The sequence below is a fragment of the Cherax quadricarinatus genome, chromosome 43, assembly GCF_038502225.1.
Source record: "Cherax quadricarinatus isolate ZL_2023a chromosome 43, ASM3850222v1, whole genome shotgun sequence".
In the NCBI taxonomy this organism is placed as follows: Eukaryota; Metazoa; Arthropoda; class Malacostraca; order Decapoda; family Parastacidae; genus Cherax; species Cherax quadricarinatus.
In genome coordinates this window covers 20,714,051-20,732,652 of record NC_091334.1, presented here as the reverse complement: position 1 = coordinate 20,732,652, position 18,602 = coordinate 20,714,051, and the positions used below count along the sequence as shown (strand labels likewise).

Sequence of the window (18,602 nt, the reverse complement as noted above, 5' to 3'; positions counted from 1 at the left end):
TCTTCGTGAGCTTCTCTCTCCTCTTAGATGTCCTGTAGTGCACTCAGCTCACACATGAGGTTCAGGGGTCGATCCCCGGCACAGCTGAAAAAAAAAAGGACGTGTTTCCATACGACACCTGCTGTCCCTGTTCACCCATCAGTAAAATAGGTACCTGAGTGTTAGTCGACTAGTGTGGGTCGCAACCTGGGGACAAAATTAACCTAATTTACCCGAAATGCTCTGCATAACAAGCGGCTTTCTGTATAGTAGTATGTCACTGGTGTCAGTTATGGTCCCAGTAAACTGGGACCTACACATAAAACAACATTAAGTTGGTTTAAACCAGGATAACCCAGTAAAATCTAACACTGTGACTTATTTAAGTCAGGATAACCCAGTAAAATCTAACACTGTGACTTATTTAAGTCAGGATAACCCAGTAAAATCTAACACTGTGACTTATTTAAGTCAGGATAACCCAGTAAAATCTAACACTGTGACTTATTTAAGTCAGGATAACCCAGTAAAATCAAACACTGTGGCTTATTTAAGTCAGGATAACCCAGTAAAGTCAAACACTGTGACTTATTTAAGTCAGGATAACCCAGTAAAGTCAAACACTGTGACTTATTTAAGCCAGGATAACCCAGTAAAGTGACTTATTTAAGCCAGGATAAACGTTCTCCAGATATTCCAGAGAAATCAGTTTGATTAATAAAACTGTCAGCTGATTAGTACACGACGTAACATCAAGTGATTGTTTACCTTGAGCAAGAAAAACACGTCAACACTACAAGTTTGAAGCCTACCAGAAGATGCATTTTCCAGTTATTGCCCAGAATCCAACAAAATTTGTGTCTACACAACCTAAACCCATCAAACCTACCATCCATTTCCTACAATTTATCAACCATTGAAGACTAGCCAGCTATCCCAGCCATCCCAGCTATCCCAGCCATCCCAGCCATCCCAGCCATCCTAGCCATCCCAGCCTTCCCAGCCATCCCAGCCATCCCAGCTATCCCAGCCATCCCAGCCATCCCAGTCATCCCAGCTATTCCAGCTATCTCAGCCATCCCAGGATGCTGGGATAATGGCTGCCACAACTTAGGTCACAGACAACCCGCACATTCCTATTGTTCCTAGTAAGTCAGTCAGTAAATAAGTAGGTCAGTAAGTCAGTCAGTAAATAAGTAGGTCAGTAAGTCAGTAAATAAGTAGGTCAGTAAGTCAGTAAATAAGTAGGTCAGTAAGTCAGTAAATAAGTAGGTCAGTAAGTCAGTAAATAAGTAGGTCAGTAAGTCAGTAAGTCAGTAAATAAGTAGGTCAGTAAGTCAGTAGGTCAGTAAGTCAGTAAATAAGTAGGTCAGTAAGTCAGTCAGTAAGTAGGTCAGTAAGTCATTAGGTCAGTAAGTCAGTAGGTCAGTAAGTCATTAGGTCAGTAAGTCAGTAGGTCAGTAAGTCAGTCAGTCAGTAAGTAGGTCAGTAAGTCAGTAGGTCAGTAAGTCAGTCAGTCAGTCAGTAAGTAGGTCAGTAAGTCAGTAGGTCAGTAAGTCAGTCAGTCAGTCAGTAAGTAGGTCAGTAAGTCAGTAGGTCAGTAAGTCATTAGGTCAGTAAGTCAGTAGGTCAGTAAGTCAGTCAGTCAGTCAGTAAGTAGGTCAGTAAGTCAGTAGGTCAGTAAGTCAGTCAGTCAGTCAGTAAGTAGGTCAGTAAGTCATTAGGTCAGTAAGTCAGTAGGTCAGTAAGTCAGTCAGTAAGTAGGTCAGTAAGTCATTAGGTCAGTAAGTCAGTAGGTCAGTCAGTAATTAGGTCAGTAAGTCAGTCAGTCAGTCAGTAAATGAGTCAGAAAGTTTATTTAGATACAGGTATAATTATCTTACAGGTAATTATCTTACAGGTATAATTATCTTACAGGTAATTATCTTACAGGTATAATTATCTTACAAAAAAGTCAGAGTGACTCACTTCAGTAGGTGTACCTCGCCTTAGTTACCGCACACCAGCCTTCAAAATTTGAAGCCGAGCGTAAGAAGCGTTCTCGTGTTATCAACGAAATTAAAAAAAAATGGTTGTGCGATCCATTTAAATGTCCACTTGAGAGACATTTAATAATGGGACTTGTTATGTTCCAGACATAAATGCAACAACGCTGACATCAATTGTATCAAGGAGCACAAAATGTATTTGATACAATTTCCTACAGGATTGATGTCGTCCCTCAGCGCTGTTGAACCTTTACGGGTTTATCGTTCTCCTTGTGATGAACTTAAAGCTAGTAATTTAGTGATTATTTTGGAAATGTACAATGTATGGTGTGTGTGTGTGTGTGTGTGTGTGTGTGTGTGTGTGTGTGTGTGTGTGTGTGTGTGTGTGTGTGATCCTTGTTGGGTTTTATATTTCACGTCAGGCCGCCCTTATATATTTCGCGCCATGCTAGTGCTGCCATCTCACTGCCATGCTAGTGCTGCCATCTCACTGTCATGCTAGTGCTGCCATCTCACTGTCATGCTAGTGCTGCCATCTCACTGTCATGCTAGTGCTGTCATCTCACTGTCATGCTAGTGCTGTCATCTCACTGTCATGCTAGTGTTGTCATCTCACTGCCATGCTAGTGCTGTCATCTCACTGTCATGCTAGTGCTGTCATCTCACTGTTATGCTAGTGTTGTCATCTCACTGCCATGCTAGTGCTGCCATCTCACTGTCATGCTAGTGCTGCCATCTCACTGTCATGTTAGTGTTGCCATCTCACTGTCATGCTAGTGCTGTCATCTCACTGTCATGCTAGTGTTGCCATCTCACTGTCATGCTAGTGCTGTCATCTCACTGTCATGCTAGTGTTGCCATCTCACTGTCATCCTAGTGCTGCCATCTCACTGTCATGCTAGTGCTGTCATCTCACTGTCATGCTAGTGTTGCCATCTCACTGTCATGCTAGTGCTGTCATCTCACTGTCATGCTAGTGTTGCCATCTCACTGTCATGCTAGTGCTGCCATCTCACTGTCATGCTAGTGTTGCCATCTCACTGTCATGCTAGTGCTGTCATCTCACTGTCATGCTAGTGTTGCCATCTCACTGTCATGCTAGTGCTGCCATCTCACTGTCATGCTAGTGTTGCCATCTCACTGTCATGCTAGTGCTGTCATCTCACTGTCATGCTAGTGCTGCCATCTCACTGTCATGCTAGTGTTGCCATCTCACTGCCATGCTAGTGTTGCCATCTCACTGTCATGCTAGTGTTGCCATCTCACTGTCATGCTAGTGTTGCCATCTCACTGTCATGCTAGTGCTGCCATCTCACTGTCATGCTAGTGTTGCCATCTCACTGTCATGCTAGTGCTGTCATCTCACTGTCATGCTAGTGTTGCCATCTCACTGCCATGCTACTGCTGCCATCTCACTGCCATGCTAGTGCTGCCATCTCACTGCCATGTTAGTGCTGCCATCTCACTGTCATGCTAGTGCTGCCATCTCACTGCCATGCTAGTGCTGCCATCTCACTGCCATGCTAGTGCTGCCATCTCACTGTCATGCTAGTGCTGTCATCTCACTGCCATGCTAGTGCTGCCATCTCACTGTCATGCTAGTGCTGCCATCTCACTGCCATGCTAGTGCTGCCATCTCACTGTCATGCTAGTGCTGTCATCTCACTGCCATGCTAGTGCTGCCATCTCACTGCCATGCTAGTGCTGCCATCTCACTGTCATGCTAGTGCTGCCATCTCACTGCCATGCTAGTGCTGCCATCTCACTGTCATGCTAGTGCTGCCATCTCACTGCCATGCTAGTGCTGCCATCTCACTGTCATGCTAGTGCTGCCATCTCACTGCCATGCTAGTGCTGCCATCTCACTGCCATGCTAGTGCTGCCATCTCACTGTCATGCTAGTGCTGCCATCTCACTGTCATGCTAGTGCTGCCATCTCACTGCCATGCTAGTGCTGCCATCTCACTGTCATGCTAGTGCTGCCATCTCACAGACCTAAGGTAGGCTGAGGCCTACCTTCGGTCCGTGAGATGCTACCTTGCTCCCACTTAGCTAGCAGACAGCCTAGAGTCAAGAAGTGCCTCCTCTCTCTCTCTCTCTCTCTCTCTCTCTCTCTCTCTCTCTCTCTCTCTCTCTCTCTCTCTCTCTCTCTCTCTCTCTCTCTCTCTCTCTCTCCCTGTCCCTCGCCAGGAGGTACACCGCCTGTATAAGAACACCAGTGAACCTACCAGGTCACCTCCGAAGAGTATTATTCACCGCTACCAGAGATATAACCATTTTGATTGATATAAAAGGTGGCAAGCGGTGTTTTGCATCAGTTGTATTTTGCCCAGAGAGGAAAGATGATAACACTGCCTATTTCATCCTCTTGTACAAGCAGCCTCCATCTCTCAACAAGTTATCCTGATGTCGTGTCTGCAACTCACCACCCAGACACACGTACAGCCAGGATTCAGGCCTAAATTGGGAAATCTTAGCGGCGTCACCTGAGTCCCACAGTATCTCATACTCTTTCAGTCACTTGCATATTGAAGTAGCAGCAGCAGTAACAGTAGCAATAGAAGCAGCAGCAGAAGCAGCTGTAGCCGCAGCAGAAGCAGCTGTAGCCGCAGCATCAGTAGCAGCTGTAGCAGTAGTAGCAGTGACAACAGAAGACAGACAGGCAAGGTAAGGGTAGACTGGGTTTATCAACGGGTTTAACCTGCAGAGCAGAGCAGTTATCCTTGACTGAGGTGGGCCGGTGGCAGTACCACAAGATGATGCTGGGACACTGGACCATCCCACGAGCCCAGGGCTTCCTTTATCTCACTCAGCCCAGAAATGTATCAGTTAAACCCAGCAGCCTCTTCGTCAATGATCCCAGAAAGGTATCCCGGTATCTGATAATCCCAGCCTCCTCTACCTCAGTAAACTCAACAGAGTGCAGAGTGCTCATGCAATTATTAAGCAAGATATACAAAATGTATATATATATATATGTGTGTGTGTGTGTGTGTGTGTGTGTGTGTGTGTGTGTGTGTGTGTGTGTGTGTGTGTGTGTGTGTGTGTGTGTGTGTGTGTGTGTGTTTGTTACCATTTTGTCCTAGGCACATGTCGATTAGACACTAGGCCTGTTGTATATGCGTGCGTGTGTGTGTGTGTGTGTGTGTGTGTGTGTGTGTGTGTGTGTGTGTGTGTGTGTGTGTGTGTGTGTGTGTGTGTGTGTGTGTGTGTGTGCGCGCGCACGTGTGTGCGCGCGCACGTGTGTGCGTGTGTGTTTGGGCATGCGTGCTTGGGCATGCCTGTGCGTGCATGCGTGCGCGCGCTCTTCACCCAATTTTTGCGTCTCAAAATTTTGTACGTTATCACATCACCCCTGTTCTTCTGTTTTCTAATGCCATCAGTTTTAGCTCCTAAGTTTCTCCTCGTAGTTCATACCCCTTAGTTCGTGGACTAGTGTCGTTGCCATCCTCCGCAGTTTTTCCACATTCTTGAGATGGAAAGCTCCGTTTCTCAAGGCACGATACTCACCCCACTTCTGTCTCTCATTTTTATATCGGACATTGACAAGGACACACATCATAGTACCATAACATCCTTTGCTGATGACACTAGAATCTCTGTGAGAGTGACATCCGTCGAAGACGCAGCGAAACTTCAGGCAGCTATAAATCAAGTCTTCCAGTGGGTCTCAGACAACAGTATGATGCTTAACGAGGACTCGCTTCAGTTGCTCCGCAGTGGAAGAATGGAAGAGATAAGGATTCCAGTGGAGTACATATCCGAAACTTAGTAATGATGTCAGAAGATCTCACTTTCAAGGATCACAAAAATGTCAGTACTACCGCAAGGAAATTGATAGGTTTGATAATCAGACCGTTCAAGAAAAGAGACTGAGCTAGGGATAATACTCTGTGTGTCTGTGTGTGTCTGTGTGTGTGTTCATCTATTTGTACTTGCAGGGGTCGATCTATAACTCCTCTGTGTGTGTGTACTCACCTATTTAAGGTTGCAGGGGTTGAGACACAGCTCCTGGCGGGGCCAGGAGCTGTAGACTTACCTAGTTTCACATCGTCTGTGAACAGGAACACCTCTAAATCTATTCCTTCTGTCATGTCATTCACATATACCAGAAACAGTACCGGCCCTACGACTGACCCTTGTGGAGTGCCTTTCTTGTTATTCCTGCCTGCTCCTCTAGCTTTTACACTAATCCTTTGCGTGGAACTGTGTCGAAAGTCTTCTTACAGTCCAAGAAAATACAGACTACCCATCCCTCTCCCTCCTGCCTTACTTCTGTCACCCTGTCGTAAAATTCCAGTAGGTTTGCGACACAGAATTGCCTCTCCCTAAAACTGTGCTGGTTATCGTGTAAAGGTTCATTCCTTTCTAGGTGCTCCACCATTCTTTTCCTGATAAGCTTCTCCATTATTTTGCATACTATACATATCAGTAACACTGGTCCATAGTTTAAATGTTGTCTGCTTGTCTCCTTTCTTGACGATTTGGACTACATTTGCTGTCTTCCCCACTTCAGGTAGTTTATTGCAATCGTGTCATTACGATTTCTTGAGTCATTCAGGTAGTTGCCCAGTTTCGCAGCGCCTTTGCTCCGTCTCTCAGTACCCACGGAGAGATGTTGTCCGGTCCCACTGCCTTTGATGTATCTAGTTCGCTTAGCAGCCTCTTTACTTCCTCGGTTGTGTGCAGTGTATCCAATTACCTGGTCCTTGATTGTTCTTTTCTTCCTAATATGGCTGTATAACAACTTTGGGTCAGATTTGGCTTCTAATGCTGTTCCATTCTCGTATTGCCGCTAGGCCTCTCGCCTTATCTAAACCTAATCATTTCTGGCACTTCGGCTCAACTCCTTGTTTTGCTGGATCCTTTGTCTTCCATATTTTTTCCATTCTCTAGTGTACTTAATTTTCGCCTCTTTACCTTTGGGTGCACCAAGGGCTTGTTCTGGTCTTCTCATTGATTCTGTTTCCTTTAGGTATGAACCTCTCCTCAGCCCCTTTGCGTTTTGTGGTCATGTATTCCATCATTTCATTCACTGTTGTTCTCACCAGTTCTCTTTCCCACTGTACCTCATGCAGGACATTCCTCATACCTGTGTAGTCCCCCTAGTTTGGCTTCTATCCTACTCATGTTATTTCACTCTACTTTTAGCTCTACAATATATTCGAAGCTCAGGACCATGTGATCACTAGCTCCAAGGGGCCTTATATATGTGACGTCCCCAGTGTCTGAACTGCTCAAGGTGAATATAAAGTCCAGCCTTGCTGGGTCATCCTCTTCTCTCTCTCTCTCTCTCTCTCTCTCTCTCTCTCTCTCTCTCTCTCTCTCTCTCTCTCTCTCTCTCTCTCTCTCTCTCTCTCTCTCTCTGTTAGTGTCCTAACATATTGATGCATAAGGTTTTCCAGTACCTCCATGTTTGTGGTCCCCTGTGTGGCTCAAGGTTTTCCCAGTCAATTTCCTTGTGATTGAAATAACCCACAACTAGTAACTTTGGCCTGACCATATTGGCCCTTCTGGCAACCTTAGTGTATCAACCATTGTTCTGCTGTTCTCGTCGTACTCTTGTCTTCACCTCCTGCTATTCAGTGGCAGGTTGTACATCACTGCGATCACCACCTTGGGACACCCCTTCCTTCCTGAAGTGTTCCTACTATGTAGTCATTTGTTTCTCTTCTGTCCACTCCTTCCAACTCCTTAAAGCTCTACTAGTTTTTGATGAGCAATGCAACTCCTCCTTCCCCTCTGTTCCTTTCATCTTTCCTCATGATCTGATAACCAATTGAGAAGATCGCATTTGTTATCATTCCCGGAAGCTTCGTTTCTGTGAGTGCTATGTTTGGGGATGCCCCATGATTCTTTCGTGCCACTCCTAACACTTATTCGTTATTCTGTCTTCATTGGTGTACTATACCTTCAGCTCTTTTTGCAAGATTGTATTCTGGGGGGTTGTTGGGATGGGGAGATGGGGGGGCTGGCATGACACTATGGGAGGCTGCTTTGTAAATGGGGGTTTGTTCTGAAAGGGGTGTGTCAGTGCGGAGTGTGGTTTGATTTGGGCTAATTTGTTTTGGGTGGATGTGTTTGCTGGTCCTCTGACTCTGGGTGCCCCTGCCTCTGTGTGTGTGTGTGTGTGTGTGTGTGTGTGTGCCAGCTGTTGCATATTCTCTGGTACTCCTGGTATGCCTGAGTTACACTCGTGGAGAACGACAGCGTCACCAGCACCGGTCCAACTGGTGCTTGAGGTTCTGGACGATGTCTCAGAGTCATGGAAAAATGTCACCGACTACAATTATCCTTATTAAACTGACAAAAAAAAGAAAGCTAGAGTCGGAAGACAAACTTCTGTATTCCTGGCCAACATCATCATTAAATACCCGGGTTAAGCTGCTTGCGTACCCAAAGTTTCTCAGCTTCATCTGGGCATCTCATTTTGATTTAAGCCGTCTCACAGGGCAATAACTGTCTCATCAAACCCCGGCTCTGACGTGTACAGTTATTATTATTATTTATTATTATCATCATCATGAGGGAGGGCCAAACCCATAGGGATTATATAGCTTCTGTGTGTGGGGGGGAATGGAAGGCACTCAGCCTCAATTCAAGGAACTGAAGCACAACTCCAATTCCATAGAACAAGAGCCCCTCACCAGCATGAAGGTAGCTCCCTTGAGGGTGACGTGTAGAATAAGACAGGAGAGAGGTATCTCGCGTGATGCTCTCCTTGGTAAATGTAAGTCTTCCTCTAACCTTATAAAATATCACATCTGTCAGGTTAGGCTCACAGTGCGGTGTATCTGATATAATTCTCTCGCTGTGTGATCCGAGGAAGGTATCCCCGTACTGCATATTCCCAGTCTACTGTACCGCGCAATGCACGCGACTGGAATAGTGCAGAGTGAGGCATAAGCTGATAATGTAGTTAAATATTAGCGTTGAAGATCAGAAGGGAATTAGAAAAGAAATTCACAAGTCATCACACGGAAACTGATATCCAAATTTCAACAAAAACTGTAAATTAGGACATACAGTATACGGTCAAAATTTAATTCAAACCTTTCATGAGACCAGGATCCTAAACTACACAAGCACAATAAGCTGGAAGCCTCTCAGAAGTTACATTGTCACGTCATGTGGATGGAAGACACAGTTAACCAGATGCAACACTTACAAACTATTACAGAAAAAGCAGTATTTCAGCTTTTCCAATTTCTTCTCAAAAAATGTGAGCTGGGACTTACACAAGCTAAAATCAATCCAAACTTTCCTCCAAGATTAACTAGCTTTTACTAAAGTAAGTTTTTTGTCAGGCAGGTGCACATAACATACAAGTGTTTGATAATGGTGTTGAGGATACACATGTTATAAACACATATATGAACATTAATTTGATTTAGCTACAGTAATGGTGAAAATCTGAAGCCGATCAGACGAGTCATTTTCCAATTATGGCGCTGATTACAACGATTCCAAGTTTGTTTTTTTCTACTGTTTTATTACATCAACGAAATTTGCCTGCAAGCAGACACAACTTAAAAGTCACTCATTAAATACTGCATCAGCCATTAAATACTGAAGTTGTTCAGAAGACCTAAACTGAAATTTATTTAACGTGATTTAAAGGGAATTAAAATTTCGCTCCAATACATTTCGACTTCAGTCTCCACCGTCGTATCTTTTGTCAACTTTTGTGAATGTTCGAAGCTCCGTTATTGAGGATTTTGGAAGTTATCCCAGCCGTTCCAGGTTGCTGGGAATGTGTTCCATAACTGGTCATAGGTCGCCTGAACATGCCAATTGTTCCAAGAATTTAGTCGTTCTTACCGTACACAAGTGTTGAAAAATTAAATCTGATTGTACAAGACATTCTCAATATAAACTCGAAGTTTGAGGAAGAATTAAAAATAAAGGAAAACAATTGGGACATCCTGTTAAAGGTATCCTCCAGGGATACCTAAGTATCACTGTACACTAACAATCAAGAGTAATTTAATACCCTAGGAAGAAATTGAAGGAAACTTTATCAGTGAAATTACACTGTGAGGTACACACTTCACGTATACATATATTAGGAGATATACACCTCTCAGTGATACTGAGATACTTCTCAAGTCTGTGTACACCGGCACGTCTCGGTGTATATATACACTGACTGAGGGTTACGTTGAAGAGCATCTATACTAAAATACACAATTCTCAATGTCTACACGCTAGTTGTATTCCTGACATGTTGACACATAATGTTGTACATCACCTCCATCATCATAGCCCTACACATTGCTGAGCCCACCCATGTAAATCCCATTTATCTCGGTCTACTTCTCTGGGTTAAAATCCCCCCATGACAAGTAGCTTTGCATTGGACATTTGGACTCTCTTCGGCATTCCTATTATAGTCTCCACCATCACTTGTTTCTAGCACTATTGTCTCCTGTTGTTTACTGGTGAGCTGCATGGCCCCTTACATCACCATCATGGGTCTCCCAGCTTCTCTCTCATATGTGCAAGTTATTTGTGTATTGTTCCAGTCATGGTATTGTACGTTTTTGTTCTTCATCTTTCTGTTTATTGAATCTCATTTCCTCAAAACTCCACTGACTTTTTTTAATATTAACTATGCTACTCCTCTCCTTCCCTAATTCCTTCTACCCTTCCCATTTTCATCTATGTGAGTTTCGTCTCTTTGAGTGCTATAAAGTCTGGGATTGCCTCGGCTATTCGTTCTTTCCATTTCTCACCTTTATTTGTTATTCCATCTACATTGGTATACCACCCTTTCAGTTTCATTTTTTTCTTGTTGTGTTCTGGTTCTCGCCTACTCTTGCCCATAGGTTAAAGAGAAGGCAAAGTAGAGGGAGGCGGGGGTTGGAGATTTGGTGTGAGGAGTGTTTGTGGGTGAAACAAGCTTTTATGCCACAAGACGGGCAGAAAGCAGCAACTTCACTCTGGCTGTACCCTTCTCCAGAACATCACTCCATCTGAGATCGTATATACCCAGGATGACTCGAGTATGGAACACATTCGTACAGCATAATGATGTCAATGAGATAAAGTCAGTTGATCAAATGAAAATGCTGGCCCACAGATGGCTCCAACTTCATCCTGTTCCCTACTTGTATGTCTCATAACAATAAAAATGCTTTCAAATGAGCTGATGTAGGTAACAGCTCTTAGCTTGCCAATAAGGTTAGGAATCCTTAACCTGTAAATAGCTTGTCAATAACGCTATGGATCCTTAACCTTGTCAAACCCTGTGTAAAAAAAAAAAAAAAGGTTATCGGAGTTAAAATGGTCAGGATTGTGGATGTGAGTACAGAAGGGATGTAGGGAGTAGTAGATGGTTAGGTATCCCTGTTCTGCACCCAGGGATACTCTCTGTCTCTCTTTCATCCCTTATGTCGTTCACGTACAAAAGAAATAGTACTGGTCTTAGTGCTGACCCTTGTGGAACCCCTCTCGTCTCTCTGGAACCCCACTCGTCTCTCTCATGAACCCTCACTCGTCTCTCTCTGGATCCCCACTCGTCTCTCTCATGAACCCTCACTCGTCTCTCTCTGGAACCCCACTTGTCTCTCTGTAGCCTCACTCGTCTCTCTCTGGAACCCCACTCGTCTAACATACCCATCCGGACGCCTCATCCCAGACATTCACGTCTTGTGACCTTCCAGTAAAGTATTGTTCCTTGCTTCCCTCGATTGTATCCCAGTCTCTGGTACAGTACTACGTAAATTGACTTTACGATCCAAAATATGCAGTCCACCTGTCCCTCTCTCTCCCTCCTCTCTCTTTCGCTCCTTTCTAGGTGCTGCGCAACCTTGTTACTATGCGTGTAAACGATACTTGTCTGTTTGAATGTGTGTGTTAGCACTCATGGTGAAAAAGAGACTGAGATGTTTCGCCCATGGACAGGCTTCTGCAGTCAATACACGCGTGGACAGTACAACAACCAACTTTATACAAGAGTAGTGACGCGCCTGTGAGGTCACTGTGTGAGGTGAACTACAAGAGGAGAACACTGCACGAGACGTTTACCAAACCTTCTGATGACCTGTTTAAGGGGCTACAGGTCTGTTTAAGTAAGGGGATACAGGTCTGTTTAATAAAGGGCTACAGGTCTGTTTAAGTAAGGGGCTACAGGTCTACTTAAGGGGCTACAGGTCTGTTTAAGTAAGGGGCTACATGTTTGGCTAACCTGAAAGCTCCTTGATTCTGCGGGATTGTATTTTGTGTTCGTATGAGCGCAGCTTCCAGGCAGCTGCTGCTGCGTCATGTTTTGTCCATTTCTTTTAATGGCCAGTTGAGCGTCCATCCAAGACAACAGACTGGGGATGCAGTCTGGTTCCGATATATCACGCAGCAGTTATTTACGTCGTGATTCCTACAGCCACGTTAGTGTTCTTTCAGCTTGATCTGTACACTACGAGAGGTCCCTCTCGGGTATCTCTGGTCTCACTGATAAGTGAGAGACACTTATGCAACACTTGGGTATCTTTATCCTGGAAACGTTTCGCCAGAAGCCAGTGGCTGGCGAAACGTTTAGAGGGCACAGATACCCTCTGAGTTTCGCTCAGACCTCTACAACACAATTGTCATCAAAGATTTGTTAAGTTATACCATGAATTAAGGAAAGATCCTGGACTTCACCTTAAGAAACAAAGCGAATGTGGTAGTAATTATGGACAAAGTAGATTATAGTGGAAAAATGAACATGTTATTAGAAGACAGGAGAACTTATGTGCCTCTTAAGAGTGTTGCATTCTTCCGTCGGACATTGAGGACCGCTTGCACCCCGCCCAAACAAGGTGCACTCACTGTCATGCCTTTACTCGGCTCACACATTTAGGTCTGTGGTTCGACCCCGGGTATAGGTGGAAACTTTGGGACGTGTTTCCTTAAGACACCTGCTGTCCCTGTTCACCTAGCAGTAAATAGGTACCTGGGTGTTAGCCGATTGGTGTGGGTCGCATCCTGGGGGACAAAATTAACCTAAGTTGCCCGAAATTCTCTGCTTAACAAGGGGCTTTCTGTATAATATGTCATTGATGTCAGCTATGACCTGTATAAGTTGTATCGTGTAGATTATTATTATTATTATTATTATTATTATTATTATTATTATTATTATTATTATTATTATTATTATTATTATCATCATCATCATCAGGATCTGCGTCCCTCAATATCTGAAGTGAAAGTGCAACATCCTCAGTTATGTGGGCTCTGCTATTTCTTACACGCGTCACCCCGGACTGCAGGGATCATGCATAAAGTTGCTTGTTTTACTTCCCTATGTATTAACTGAAGAAGTCTGTCCACGGGTGAAACGTCTCAGTGAATTCCCCTGCAAGTGTCTCTTCTTCAGCATTTGTCAGCTTTGTACCATTTTATGAATAAATGGTTTAGAAAAATCGACAAGTTGATAAATGAGACACTTGCAGAGAAAGGAGGACTTGGAGGTAATCAGCCGCTCATCGTGGCGTTGATGTGTTCAAGTCCAGTTGACTCCAGGTTGAGAGATTGATTACCTCAGACTCCTCCTTATCTTCCATCTTTCTCTACATTGGACTGAAAAACCCACTGGCTGGTAAAAAATCCCTAAATATTGCACTAGTACGTTATTTATCAGTTTGTGTCATATGTCTCCAGTAAGTAATCAACCCCCAAATGTTCTTGATTTCTCTCAATTTTGGTAATAGTTTGGTTGAAAGCCTTTGTACCTTTTGAGTTTGTGCATGTGTTTGTCCAGGCGTGGGTTCCATGCTTGTGCATGTGTTTGTCCAGGCGTGGGTTCCATGCTTGTGCATGTGTTTGTCCAGGCGTGGGTTCCATGCTTGTGCATGTGTTTGTCCAGGCGTGGGTTCCATGCTTGTGCATGTGTTTGTCCAGGCGTGGGTTCCATGCTTGTGCATGTGTTTGTCCAGGCGTGGGTTCCATGCTTGTGCATGTGTTTGACCAGCTGAGGTAAGTCACCAATAAGTGAACCTACCTGAGGTAAGTCAGTAATAAGTGAACCTACCTGAGGTAAGTCAATAATAAGTAAACCTACCTGAGGTAAGTCAATAATAAGTAAACCTAGCTGAGGTAAGTCAACAATAAGTGAACCTAGCTGAGGTAAGTCAACAATAAGTGAACCTAGCTGAGGTAAGTCAGTAATAAGTGAACCTACCTGAGGTAAGTCAGTAATAAGTGAACCTAGCTGAGGTAAGTCAATAATAAGTAAACCTACCTGAGGTAAGTCAATAATAAGTAAACCTAGCTGAGGTAAGTCAATAATAAGTAAACCTACCTAAGGTAAGTCAATAATAAGTAAACCTAGCTGAGGTAAGTCAACAATAAGTGAACCTACCTGAGGTAAGTCAGTAATAAGTGAACCTAGCTGAGGCAAGTCAGTAATAAGAGAACCTAGCTGAGGTAAGTCAGTAATAAGTGAACCTAGCTGAGGTAAGTCAGTAATAAGTGAACCTAGCTGAGGTAAGTCAGTAATAAGTGAACCTAGCTGAGGTAAGTCAGTAATAAGTGAACCTAGCTGAGGTAAGTCAGTAATAAGTGAACCTAGCTGAGGTAAGTCAACAATAAGTGAACCTACCTGAGGCAAGTCAGTAATAAGAGAACCTAGCTGAGGTAAGTCAGCAATAAGTGAACCTAGCTGAGGCAAGTCAGTAATAAGAGAACCTAGCTGAGGTAAGTCAACAATAAGTGAACCTAGCTGAGGCAAGTCAGTAATAAGAGAACCTAGCTGAGGTAAGTCAACAATAAGTGAACCTAGCTGAGGCAAGTCAGTAATAAGAGAACCTAGCTGAGGTAAGTCAGCAATAAGTGAACCTAGCTGAGGCAAGTCAGTAATAAGTGAACCTAGCTGAGGTAAGTCAACAATAAGTGAACCTAGCTGAGGCAAGTCAACAATAAGTGAACCTAGCTGAGGTAAGTCAGTAATAAGTGAACCTAGCTGAGGTAAGTCAGTAATAAGTGAACCTAGCTGAGGTAAGTCAACAATAAGTGAACCTAGCTGAGGCAAGTCAGTAATAAGAGAACCTAGCTGAGGTAAGTCAGCAATAAGTGAACCTAGCTAAGTCAACAATAAGAGAACCTAGCTGAGGTAAGTCAGTAATAAGTGAACCTAGCTGAGGCAAGTCAGTAATAAGAGAACCTAGCTGAGGTAAGTCAGCAATAAGTGAACCTAGCTAAGTCAACAATAAGAGAACCTAGCTGAGGTAAGTAAGTAATAAGTGAACCTAGCTGAGGTAAATAAGTAATAAGTGAACCTAGCTGAGGTAAGTCAGTAATAAGTGAACCTACCTGAGGTAAGTCAACAATAAGTGAACCTACCTGAGGTAAGTCAACAATAAGTGAACCTACCTGAGGTAAGTCAACAATAAGTGAACCTACCTGAGGTAAGTCAACAATAAGTGAACCTTCCTGAGGTAAGTCAACAATAAGTGAACCTACCTGAGGTAAGTCAACAATAAGTGAACCTTCCTGAGGTAAGTCAACAATAAGTGAACCTTCCTGAGGTAAGTCAACAATAAGTGAACCTTCCTGAGGTAAGTCAACAATAAGTGAACCTTCCTGAGGTAAGTCAACAATAAGTGAACCTTCCTGAGGTAAGTCAACAATAAGTGAACCTTCCTGAGGTAAGTCAACAATAAGTGAACCTTCCTGAGGTAAGTCAACAATACGTGAACCTTCCTGAGGTAAGTCAGCAATAAGTGAACCAAACACAAATGTTCCTCGACTACAAACTGACCTCAGCTGGCACTTGTACTCTTGACAAACAGAACTTGCACTACTGTCATTTAAGAGACGAACGGTTTGTCATAAACTGGAGGATAAAGAAAGGAAAATGGAAAAAGACTGGAAAGTATTTTAGGGCATATTGACTGGTAGTGATTGACTGGTTGATCACCACTACCTGACGTAGGTCCAGTCAGAGCAAGTGGGTAGTAACCCACACCTACACGTGTGGGTAGACACCAGTTTTATCACCTCGACGTGACAGACTAAGCCCTCGTTTTTAGCCCAGGTCCCCCCTGCCCTTACCCGTGTCCCTGTTTTGCCCCTATACCCTGTCCTTGTCTCAGCACACCACTGAGAGAGAAAGAAAATCACAACTACCCGCCCACCTGATTTTCCTGAAGCTATAACCACAACGTAATTTCCTTGGTAATACAACAATAAATCTCTGGTGGCTTCCCTTCCCTTCCCACTTCTAACACGTCAACAATCTTCTTGAACTACACTCCCAAGAATCGTCATACATCTGTGTTTTACTTATGTAAAGTGGGTATCATCGCCGTTAATGAGGTTCTGGAGTGGATACAGTATTAATGTCACCGAGAAAAAGGTGTTTCTATTCAGATTAACTCAAACGTGTTTTGTCGTATATTTTATTTCGCTGATAGCGTGACATGAGCGCAGTTTGGTTGTGACCGCACCCACATTAAGTTAACTGCCTTCTCAGGTCTCCTACACCTGCACTCAAAACAACACGTTTTTTGTGCTAACACCGTGTTGGTGTACTGACTGACTCGTGCACTGTGTGTGTGTGTATGTGTGTATGTGTGTTGTGTGTGTTTGTGTGTGTGTGTGTGTGTGTGTGTGTGTGTGTGTGTGTGTGTGTGTGTGTGTGTGTGTGTGTGTGTGTGTGTGTGTGTGTATGTGTGTTGTGTGTTGTGTGTTGTGTGTTGTGTGTGTGTGGGGGGGGGTTCTGCATAAATATACTGGTGATGTAATCAAATTTCTTACAGTCCTTTTTAATTTTTATCAACTTTTGGCAGCTGCTGTACCAGAATAAATAAACGTGTGTATGTATGTATGTATGTATGTATGTATGTATGTATATATATATATATATATATATATATATATATATATATATATATATATATATATATATATATATATATATATATATATATATAATGTGTATATGTATTTAAATAGGTGAGTGGACTTAGATGAGTACATGTAGAAGACATGTTGGTGTGCACGTTGCGTGGGACGCCGTGCGACGCCAGACACGACGTAAGTAAAGTTGAGATATATTCAACATTAGTCATATTTGTGGAGTGTTGTGAGCAGTGAAGGTGGTGGATGTAGTGAGCAGCTCACAATAACAACGCTGCCAACACACACACAGGGAGAGCCACAGTAACACTCACCAATTTCCATGATAGTTGTGGGGTGGTGGACGCCAGTGACGTGCGGTGACGGTGGAGCGAGCACACACAACCTCCAGGTGTCCGTCCCCAGCCAATACTGAATGTGAACTGAGCTGCTAGCCAGTTACCCCCCTTTCCCTCCCCTCACCCTTCCCTCTTCCCCCTCCCTCTATCTCTCCCCTCCCCCTCCACTACCCTGTTGCTGCCTCCTCCTCCTCCTTCCCTCTTACACCACCCGATTATTTCCTCTTCCACCACTGTTGCTACCACTGCCCACTCCTTTCTCTCTCTCTCTCTCTCTCTCTCTCTCTCTCTCTCTCTCTCTCTCTCTCTCTCTCTCTCTCTCTCTCTCTCTCTCTCTCTCTCTCTCTCTCTCTCTCTCTCTCTCCCTCCCTCCCTCCCCTACCCTAAGTTTCCCCTCCCTCCACCACCGGTGCCTCCCCCCTCCCCCCTCATACTTCCCCTCACTCATTACATTTTCTACAGTATTATTTTCCTTCCTCCTATTTCTCCCACTCTCATTTCCTTTCTTCCTTCTTCCCTTTCCTTCTTTCCTTACTTCCTTTCCTCAGTTCTTTCTTCCCTCCTTCCTTCTTTATAACCTGCTTTCTCCTTCATTCCTTCTTTCCTCCATCTTTCTTCCTTTAATCAATATCTTCCTTTAATATATATTTTTCATATTTTGACTTTCATCTCTCCTAGTTCATCTCTCCTAGTTCATCTCTCCTAGTTCATCTCTCCTAGTTCATCTCTCCTAGTTCATCTCTCCTAGTTCATCTCTCCTAGTTCATCTCTCCTAGTTCATCTCTCCTAGTTCATCTCTCCTAGTTCATCTCTCCTAGTTCATCTCTCCTAGTTCTTCTCTCCTAGTTCATCTCTCCTAGTTCATCTCTCCTAGTTCTTCTCTTCTAGTTCTTCTCTCCTAGTTCATCTCTCCTAGTTCATCTCTCCTAGTTCATCTCTCCTAGTTCATCTCTCCTAGTTCATCTCTCCTAGTTCTTCTCTCCTAGTTCATCTCTCCTAGTTCATCTCTCCTAGTTCTTCTCTTCTAGTTCTTCTCTCCTAGTTCATCTCTCCTAGTTCATCTCTCCTAGTTCATCTCTCCTAGTTCTTCTCTCCTAGTTCATCTCTCCTAGTTCATCTCTCCTAGTTCTTCTCTCCTAGTTCATCTCTCCTAGTTCATCTCTCCTAGTTCATCTCTCCTAGTTCATCTCTCCTAGTTCATCTCTCCTAGTTCATCTCTCCTAGTTCTTCTCTCCTAGTTCATCTCTCCTAGTTCTTCTCTCCTAGTTCATCTCTCCTAGTTCATCTCTCCTAGTTCATCTCTCCTAGTTCTTCTCTCCTAGTTCATCTCTCCTAGTTCTTCTCTCCCACAATAACAGTCGTCAATTTAACAATAATCATTATCAGTTGGTAAATAAATGGAGAGATGAGAACTTGGATGATCTACAACCACTACCTTCCATCGATACTTCAACTC

The 18,602-nt window shown here is 43.7% G+C and overlaps 1 protein-coding gene across 2 annotated transcripts in view; it reads right to left on the bottom strand.

Annotated features, from left to right (window-relative positions):
- The window catches only part of LOC128694316 (uncharacterized), a 228,479-nt gene extending 211,257 nt beyond the window's left edge, over positions 1-17,222 (bottom strand). For both annotated transcript variants that reach the window (XR_011393118.1, XM_070093662.1), the window contains exon 1: positions 17,123-17,222. Coding sequence is in view for 1 of the 2 variants with exons in the window: in XM_070093662.1 (XP_069949763.1) it covers positions 17,123-17,132 (10 nt within the window). In the remaining variant the exon portion in view is untranslated. The remainder of the gene's footprint in view (positions 1-17,122) is intronic.
- Between the last annotated feature and the right edge of the window lie 1,380 nt (positions 17,223-18,602).